At 46.8% G+C, this 10,000-nt stretch overlaps 1 protein-coding gene across 1 annotated transcript in view; it reads left to right on the forward strand.

Moving 5' to 3' along the window:
* Positions 1 to 10,000, forward strand: part of col14a1a (collagen, type XIV, alpha 1a) — a 110,250-nt gene that overhangs the window by 45,688 nt on the left and 54,562 nt on the right. The window contains exons 16-19 of the mRNA XM_030783261.1: positions 273 to 405; positions 2,357 to 2,407; positions 4,772 to 4,914; positions 9,524 to 9,659. Coding sequence (XP_030639121.1) covers positions 273 to 405; positions 2,357 to 2,407; positions 4,772 to 4,914; positions 9,524 to 9,659 — 463 coding nt within the window. The remainder of the gene's footprint in view (positions 1 to 272; positions 406 to 2,356; positions 2,408 to 4,771; positions 4,915 to 9,523; positions 9,660 to 10,000) is intronic.

A 10,000-nucleotide genomic window follows, 5' to 3' on the forward strand; every position in this document is an offset into this window, starting at 1 on the left:
GCCTCACATATGGTGGAGGGGAAGCAGTGTGTGTAAGATGCAGGGCCTCATTAAAAGTCTGGGGTGAGCACCTGGTGAGGGGAAGACGCACAAGCCTGTGGATAATTGGGTTTCTCCTGCTGTTGTAACGACACAAATCCGTATGAACATCAGTTTCTTCCGTATTGTCAGACAGCGAGCTCTCGTCTTCAGTCAGAATGTGACTCCAGACACCCCTGGTGTCCAGGCTGCCTGTTTCTCACCTGTCCGTTTCCTCTGTGCCTCGTCTGCAGGTGGTGCTGGCTGGAGATGAAGACTCCTATCCCCTCAGCGGTCTCTCCCCGCTCACCGAGTATGAGGTGGCCCTGTCTGCAGTCTACAAAGACCAGTCAGAGAGTGATGCTGCCGTCATCCTGGGAACTACACGTAAGAGAAAAAACATACGGAAAGAGAGAGAGAGAGAGACAGAAAGAGAGAGAGAGTGAGAGAGTGAGCTCCACACTTATTGTTCTCAAGGTCACATGAGAGTGTTGAGGAATATTGTCCTGCTGGCATAATCTGGAGGACACTTTGGGTTGCGTGGTTTATGTTTTAGCCCAGTGTTAACACTCCTGTTTCAGCCAGTCAAGGGCTTAGTGATTGTCAATTGATTTGAACCTGGGTTTTTTTTCCCTCTGGGCTACACCATAAGCAGGGTTTTCCCCTGAGTTCAGAGGACTGAATTAGGCTGTGAGTGATGTGGGGCCTGGTGACAGATGCTCTTTAGCTGAACTCATTCAGTCTGGCCTGATGCTGATGCATTGTTGTGCTGAGGCGTGAGTCAGAAGCACTTTGCTTCTGGCAGAAATCTCTAAGGTTTCACGCTCTAGACACGCTGTGGGGGATAACACACGGTGCATATAAAGAACCCCTGTGTATTTTTAAAAACTGATTTTTATTGTTTTCCTGCGTGCTGTGGAGAATTGAATGGACTGAACACATAGGAAAATAATGCCAAACATCCTCGGTTATTGTGCATCAGTGAAACTGTACTGAGTGTTCTCCAGACACGGCCAGTATGTGGAGACACCCGGCACTGTTAGACCAGTATGTGGAGACACACTGCACTGTCAGACCAGTGTGTGGAGACACCTCGCACTGTTAGACCAGTGTGTGGAGACACACTGCACTGTCAGACCAGTGTGTGGAGACACCTCGCACTGTTAGACCAGTGTGTGGACACACACCACTGTCAGACCAGTGTGTGGAGACACCCGGCACTGTCAGACCAGTATGTGGAGACACACTGCACTGTCAGACCAGTGTGTGGAGACACCCGGCACTGTCAGACCAGTATGTGGAGACACACTGCACTGTTAGACCAGTGTGTGGAGACACCCGGCACTGTCAGACCAGTATGTGGAGACACCCGGCACTGTCAGACCAGTATGTGGAGACACACTGCACTGTTAGACCAGTATGTGGAGACACCCGGCACTGTCAGACCAGTGTGTGGAGACACACTGCACTGTCAGACCAGTATGTGGAGACATCCCACACTGTCAGACCAGTGTGTGGAGACACCCGGCACTGTCAGACCAGTATGTGGAGACACACTGCACTGTTAGACCAGTATGTGGAGACACCCGGCACTGTCAGACCAGTGTGTGGAGACACACTGCACTTTTAGACCAGTATGTGGAGACACACTGCACTGTTAGACCAGTATGTGGAGACACCCGGCACTGTCAGACCAGTATGTGGAGACACACTGCACTGTTAGACCAGTATGTGGAGACACACTGCACTGTTAGACCAGTGTGTGGAGACACACTGCACTGTCAGACCAGTGTGTGGAGACACACTGCACTGTCAGACCAGTGTATGGAGACAGCCTGCACTGTTAGACCAGTATGTGGAGACAGCCTGCACTGTCAGACCAGTGTGTGGAGACACCCGGCACTGTTAGACCAGTATGTGGAGACACACTGCACTGTTAGACCAGTATGTGGAGACACCCGGCACTGTCAGACCAGTGTGTGGAGACACACTGCACTGTTAGACCAGTATGTGGAGACACACTGCACTGTTAGACCAGTATGTGGAGACACCCGGCACTGTTAGACCAGTGTATGGAGACACACTGCACTGTTAGACCAGTGTGTGGAGACACCCGGCACTGTCAGACCAGTGTGTGTGTGTGTGTGTGTATGTTTGAGTGTGTGTGCTTTTGTGTGTGTATGTGTATGTAAGAGTGTGTGTGCATGTGTGTGATAAGTGTGTAAGTGTGTGTGTGTGTATGTTTGGGTGTGTGTGCTTGTGTGTGTGCGTGTGTATGTGTATGTATGAGTGTGTGTGTGTGTGTGTGTGTGTAAACACATTGTTTTGTTTGTTGCAGTGGGAATGACGACTACAGAACCCACCACTCTGGCCGTTACCACCACAGCAAGTGAGTATGTCCACTGGTCCACACAGACACAGAGGACAAGAGTATGTCCACTGGTCCACACAGACACAGAGGACAAGAGTATGTCCACTGGTCCACACAGACACAGAGGACAAGAGAGAGTATGTCCACTGGTCCACACAGACACAGAGGACAAGACAGAGTATGTCCACTGGTCCACACAGACACAGAGGACAAGAGTATGTCCACTGGTCCACACGGACACAGAGGACAGGAGAGAGTATGTCCACTGGTCCACACAGACACAGAGGACAAGAGAGAGTATGTCCACTGGTCCACACAGACACAGAGGACAGGAGAGAGTATGTCCACTGGTCCACACAGACACAGAGGACAAGAGAGAGTATGTCCACTGGTCCACACAGACACAGAGGACAGGAGAGAGAGAGAAAGTAACATGGAAAGCTGTCAGAGATAACAAGGAGAGAAAAACCATGACAGCGTACAGTAAGCATAGTTTGGCCAAAGAGATGCATATGGACAGACCTGACCATAGAGATCCACACAGATAGACCTGACCACAAAGAGGGACAGTCATAGACAGACCTGGACTTAGAGGTAGACACACACAGACCTGGCGATAGAGGTAAACACTCACATACCTGGACACAGAGATGGACACAGGTAGACCTGGACGTAGAGGTAAACACATACAGACCTGGCCATAGAGGTAAACACATACAGACCTGGCCATAGAGGTAAACACACAGAGAAGTTGCCATAGAGAAAGACACAGGCACACCTGGCTGCTCAGAGAGGACAGGCTGTATTCTCACTCTGGTCAAAGAGTGTTAGAGACAGCACAGCCTGACAGCCAGTATATTTATAAATTCTACATCATTATAAAAACCTGCCCCAGTTTTCATCTTCTGCATGACAAACTGATGTCCTGTCTATTAGGAGGAAAAAGAAACTGGCCGCGTTGCAATAACAAAAAAAATATGCTTTAGGAACACAAACACACACACGCACAATATTATTACAAAAGTCTGTATTACAATGTACATATTTATGCATATGTATTTATTTATTTATGCTGAACATGTTGGCTCTGGGCTGAGCTGTTTGTTTGTATGCTTTCTGATTTGTTGTGCCAGTAAAGCATTGTGCTCTGAATTAAACTGTGGAGAGTGCGAGAGAGAGAGAGAGAGAGAGAGAGAGAGAGAGAGAGAGAGAGAGAGAGAGAGAGAGAGAGAGAGGGCTTTGTTCCCCCCTTCACGACCCTGCCCGTGTCGCTCTGGGGTTTCGGAAGGTTCCAGATGGCATCTGTTTATTGGTCCGTCAGAAACTGCTGTTGCTGCCACCTCGGCCACAGCAGCCAAATGAAGGTGCTTCTGTTCCAGCGATGTTTATCAGAATAATAAACCTTATCGCCTCTCCTGGCCCGTGTTGACACAGCAGGTCCCTGTATTAAGCTGGATTGGTTATGAGTGTTTTTCACCGCTCTAATGATGAATTTGAAGTTTATTTGGGAGTGTTGGTTTGATGGCTAACCCTAACCTAACCCTTTTGCATTCGGAGATGTTTGATCCTGGTTAGAGTAATTACATGCTTTGCAAAGTTCCCACTTTTTACACCATACAATAATGAACCGTTCAAAAATAGAACTGCTGCATTCCAACAAGGACAGTAACCACAACAACAGAACAGAGCCCCAACCATTTACACATAACACAGTACACCCATCTGTCTGTCTGTCTGTCTATCTAAGTCAGTATGGCTTCCTGTGTATGGATGTAGTGAGAACGTATGTGTACCTGTGTCACATAGGTTTTCCTTTCCACTGTATCTCTGTGCTGCAGTGACTCGGCTGTGTCTCTGTGCTCTTTCCTGCAGTGATTCAGCTGTGTCTCTGTGCTCTTTCCTGCAGTGACCTGGCTGTGTCTCTGTGCTCTTTCCTGCAGTGACTCGGCTGTGTCTCTGTGCTCTTTCCTGCAGTGACCTGGCTGTGTCTCTGTGCTCTTTCCTGCAGTGACCTGGCTGTGTCTCTGTGCTCTTTCCTGCAGTGATTCAGCTGTGTCTCTGTGCTCTTTCCTGCAGTGACCTGGCTGTGTCTCTGTGCTCTTTCCTGCAGTGACCTGGCTGTGTCTCTGTGCTCTTTCCTGCAGTGACTCGGCTGTGTCTCTGTGCTCTTTCCTGCAGTGACCTGGCTGTGTCTCTGTGCTCTTTCCTGCAGTGACCTGGCTGTGTCTCTGTGCTCTTTCCTGCAGTGACTCGGCTGTGTCTCTGTGCTCTTTCCTGCAGTGACTCGGCTGTGTCTCTGTGCTCTTTCCTGCAGTGACCTGGCTGTGTCTCTGTGCTCTTTCCTGCAGTGACTCGGCTGTGTCTCTGTGCTCTTTCCTGCAGTGACTCGGTTGGGCGTGAGCAGTGTGCTGGTGGAGGATGAGACGACCTTTAGTCTCCAGGTGAGCTGGGAGATCCAGGACCCTGAGGTGGAGCAGTACCGGGTGTCGTACGTGAGTTTGAGGGGAGACCGTGCTGAGGAGAGTGTATGTATTCATACGTGCTGTACCTCCACTCCTCACACACACATCAACAAACACACACTCTCAGCAGAGAGATTCCACTGTCATTCAGCTGTTCACCACTGCCTTCTTACTTCAGGACCATATAAATGGCCATTTCATACATCCCACTGGGTGAGCCATGAAAACGTTAATGCTGGCCATCTCTTAGCTGAAAACAATGAGAATCTATCAGAAAGAGTTCTCTACCTTTCTCTACCTGTCAAATCCCTTTCAGCATCATCAGAATGGTTTTCATTCAGTGAACACTCTTATTTTGTCTGCCTTACAGTTATCTCTGTCTACGCTCACACACACACACACACACTCACACACACACACACACACACACACACCTGTGGAGAAACCATGGGGTTAAACGCTCCACTCACGGACACGCTGGCTGCACTGGCCATGCCGATGGGTCTGAACCCACAACCCTCTGGTTATTCTCTCACTGAAGCTTGTCTCATGTTTTCTGTTCAGAGAGTTTGAATTTAGCCTTAGGGTCTAAGGTAGCATTTAGCATTTGAATTTCGCTGTAGGGTCTAAGATAGAGCCTGGGATGCATGTAGGCAGGTGATTTGTGTTGTGTGGTTGGTGGCAGAAGGGGATGAAGTGTGTTATCGCTGCTGGTCAGTGCAAACACAGTAAGCATTTGTTCAAACTCAGAGGACAAAAAAAAGGCTTGGACTAGAAGGGGACAAACATGGGGTGAGGGCAGACAGCGGTTTGTATTTTTAACTGGAGAAAATCTATTGAAAATCAAATCGTCCTCCTCAAACGGTCCTCAATTTCTCCTCAGTTGCTTTTTTTCTTTTTGCTGGGCTTTGTAGTGCTGCTGAGAATTGACGTGTTGGGTTTGAGTGTCTGCATCTTAACGACAGAACCCGCAGAGCTCTGCGGCCTCCACTGCCACCGGCTTATTTCTCAACACCGTGTTCAGGCGTCCAACCAGCAGCCTGTAGGTCTCCCCTTTAATGGCAGTACAATGCCAGCTCATTCGTTCTTCACCTCTCTAACTCAGTGGGTGGTCTGCTCTTTGACTGTCTTTGGCATGAAGAATATGTCCTGCTTTGTATCAGGAAATTTTTGGGAGTGTCAGACTTCCCTCAGCCAAATCCCTGATTCTGAGTGCGTCATCATAAACCACTTATAAATCAGAGGGCATCCAACCATCCATACTGCTGCACAAAAAAACCAAACAAACAAACAAAAAAAAACCAGGGCAAATTTATTACCTCGGTGCCAGTGAAGGACCAGAGAGAGAATGTCTTGTTCCTGTGAGCTACGGGAACCAGACCAGATGCTGCCAGAATTTAATTACACTATACTGTTGTCTCACACCTATCAGAGGAAACACACACACACACACACACAAACACACACACTTAAAATCGCGCATACAGAGACCTTCCTGCTGTAAGGACACAGTTCAGTCAAAGCTGCTGTTGTGTCTGGGTTTGAACTCCAGAGTGTTCGCACTTTTTCTCCTCTCCTCTGACCTCAGACCTGCTACAGAAATTCACACACAGGTCAGCTCAGTCATGTCCTCTGACCTCAGACCTGCTACAGAAATTCACACACAGAGTCAGCTCAGTCGTGTCCTCTGACCTCAGACCTGCTACAGAAATTCACACACAGGTCAGCTCAGTCGTGTCCTCTGATCTCACACCTGCTACAGAAATTCACACACAGGTCAGCTCAGTCGTGTCCTCTGACCTCAGACCTGCTACAGAAATTCACACACGGAGTCAGCTCAGTCGTGTCCTCTGACCTCAGACCTGCTACAGAAATTCACACACGGAGTCAGCTCAGTCGTGTCCTCTTACCTCAGACCTGCTACAGAAATTCACACACGGAGTCAGCTCAGTCGTGTCCTCTGACCTCAGACCTGCTACAGAAATTCACACACGGAGTCAGCTCAGTCGTGTCCTCTGACCTCAGACCTGCTACAGAAATTCACACACGGAGTCAGCTCAGTCGTGTCCTCTGACCTCAGACCTGCTACAGAAATACACACACGGAGTCAGCTCATTTTTTAAAATTGCATCACATCCATTGACTCTTTACCAAGTTTTCTGTTGCACTTGCTCAAAATGTGCTTATTGCACTGACTGCATCCACTGTGTGCACAGTATTCAATATGAATAGGTCTGTCTGGACAACAGTGTAAGTTAAATGGAGCATGTGTAATACAGTTAATGAAACACAGGACCTGCTAAAGGCCATTTAGAGGAGGACTGAGTAACTGTGGGCGAATTTGTGAGGTTGCCTTTTTTCTGATTTGCGAGGTAGCATTTTGTTTCTGATTTGTGAGGCTGCATTTTGTTTCTGATGTGTGAGGTTGTATTTTGTGATTTGTGAGGTTGTATTTTGTGATTTGTGAGGTTGCATTTGGTTTCTGATTTGTGCGGTTGTGTTTTGTTTCTGATTTGTGAGGTTGTGGGGTTTTTTTTCATTTGTGCGGTTGTGTATTGTTTCTGATGTGTGAGGTTGTGTTTTGTTTCTGATGTGTGAGGTTGCATTTGGTTTTTGATTTGTGCGGTTGTGTTTTGTTTCTGATTTGTGAGGTTGTGTGAGGTTTTTTTTCAATTGTGCGGTTGTGTATTGTTTCTGATTTGTGCGGTTGTGTATTGTTTCTGATGTGTGAGGTTGTGTTTTGTTTCTGATTTGTGAGGTTATGTATTGTTTCTGATTTGTGAGGTTGTATTTTGTGATTTGTGAGGTTGTGTATTGTTTCTGATTTGTGAGGTTATGTATTGTTTCTGATGTGTGAGGTTATGTATTGTTTCTGATTTGTGCGGTTGTGTTTTGTTTCTGATTTGTGAGGTTATGTATTGTTTCTGATTTGTGAGGTTATGTATTGTTTCTGATTTGTGAGGTTATGTATTGTTTCTGATTTGTGAGGTTGTGTTTTGTTTCTGATTTGTGAGGTTGTGTATTGTTTCTGATTTGTGAGGTTGTGTATTGTTTCTGATTTGTGAGGTTGTGTATTGTTTCTGATTTGTGAGGTTGTGGGGTTTTTTTTCATTTGTGCGGTTGTGTTTTGTTTCTGATTTGTGAGGTTGTGTATTGTTTCTGATTTGTGAGGTTATGTATTGTCTCTGATTTGTGAGGTTGTATTTTGTTTCTGATGTGTGAGGTTGTATTTTGTGATTTGTGAGGTTGTATTTTGTGATTTGTGAGGTTATGTATTGTTTCTGATTTGTGAGGTTATGTATTGTTTCTGATTTGTGAGGTTATGTTTTGTTTCTGATTTGTGAGGTTGCGTTTGGTTTCTGGGTTTTGCGGTCGCATTTGGTTTCTGGGTTTTGCGGTCGCATTTGGTTTCTGGGTTTTGCGGTCACGTTTGGTTTCTGATTTGCGCAGTTGCGTTTTGTTTATATGGTTGCTCTCTGACATCTGAGTGTGACCACAGTCTTCTCCCTGTCCCTCTTGCCTTTTAATTTTCAGTGTGAGTCAGAGGCCAGTCACGCTCTCTGCAAGATAAAAGAGCAAGGACAGGACAAAAAGAAATCCCATTATCTTTTCAAGAGTCGTTTAGGTCACAGAGAGAGAGAGAGAGAACAACAGCAAATGCAAAAAGCCCTCCTTCCTACATCCTTCACAAAGGAGTAAGAGTGGTGTGAGGACAGACTCATGAGAGAATATCAAGAGAATGAGAGAGCGAGAGAGAGAGAGAGAGAGAGAGAGAGCGAGAGAGAGAGAGAGACTTTCAGCACCACAGGTCCAGTGGACAGCTCCTCTAATGGGAGTTTTGGAGAAGTGGTCACCTCAGAAGCAGCAGGATAAAGGCAAGGAGAGAGAGAGAGTGCTCTCCTGCATTTTAAACTTACCAATCGATCATGAGACACAGGGATTATGACATGGCACCAGGCTGTTTGAGCCCAGCTGCGCAGTTTCATGGTCTGAGAGTGTGGCTTAAGTAACTAATCTGACATGGTCTGAGCCATGATGGCTGATGTTTGAGCTTGTACTCCTTTTGATTCTCATTAGTCTCTGCCCTGTGTTCTCCTTTTCATCCTTAAACATATAATGTCAGTAACACAGAACATGTGCGCTACGAACACCTGTTGTTTGATTAACACACACACACACACATACATGCACGCACACACATTTTAGAGAGAAGACATTGATTAGAGATGTGAGATCTCAGAATGAACGTGTGAGAGTGTGTTAGAAAGACAGGAAGTGGAGAGAGAGAGAGAATGAATGTTTGTTTATAACTGTTCTTGTCGTCTGTGTGTGCGTGTGTATGTGTGTGTGTGTATGATTGATGATGTGTCTGTAAGGGGAGACTGGTTGTCAAGGCAATAAGAGGGTCAGTTTCCAAGTGAACTCACAGTGAGAGAACAGCTCCATCATGTCAAATACTAAACTTCAGTTTACACACTGTCACTGTCACACACTCCATGCATCTGAAAAGCAGGCATACACACACGTACACACACACACACACACACACGCACACACACACATGAATATACCATCCACTATCTCTTCTTTCTCTCTTTCTCTGTGTGTGTGTGTGTGTATATATATGTGTGTGCATGTGTGTGTGTGTGTGTGTGTGTGTGTGTGTGTTTAGGTGCTTGTTCCAGGCCAGGAGAAGACGGTGCTCTTGCAGCCTCTGCTCTCTGACACAGAGTATAAGGTGACGGTGAGTCCTGTCTACCCTGACGGAGAGGACAGCACACTGTCCATGTCCTCTATGGGACGCACCTGTGAGTAACACCTGCTCTCTCTCTCTCTCTCTGTCTCTCTCTCTCTGTCTCTCTCTCTTTCTCTCTGTCTCTCTCTCTCTGTCTCACTCTTTCTCTCTCTGTCTCTCTCTCTCTCTGCCTGTCTGTCTCTCTCTTTCTCTCTCTCTCTCTGTCTCTCTCTCTCTCTGTCCGTCTGTCTCTCTCTTTCTGTCACTCTCTCTCTATCTCTCCTTTCTCCATCTCTCTCTCTTTCCATAGTACCACCTAATGTTGCCCTCAATGCAATCGCAGACTGCCTCTCAAAAGTCACAGACTGTCTCTCAAAAGTCACAGACTGCCTCTCAAAAGTCACAGACTGTCTC

This window comes from Chanos chanos, chromosome 8 (genome assembly GCF_902362185.1).
Source record: "Chanos chanos chromosome 8, fChaCha1.1, whole genome shotgun sequence".
Taxonomy (NCBI): Eukaryota; Metazoa; Chordata; class Actinopteri; order Gonorynchiformes; family Chanidae; genus Chanos; species Chanos chanos.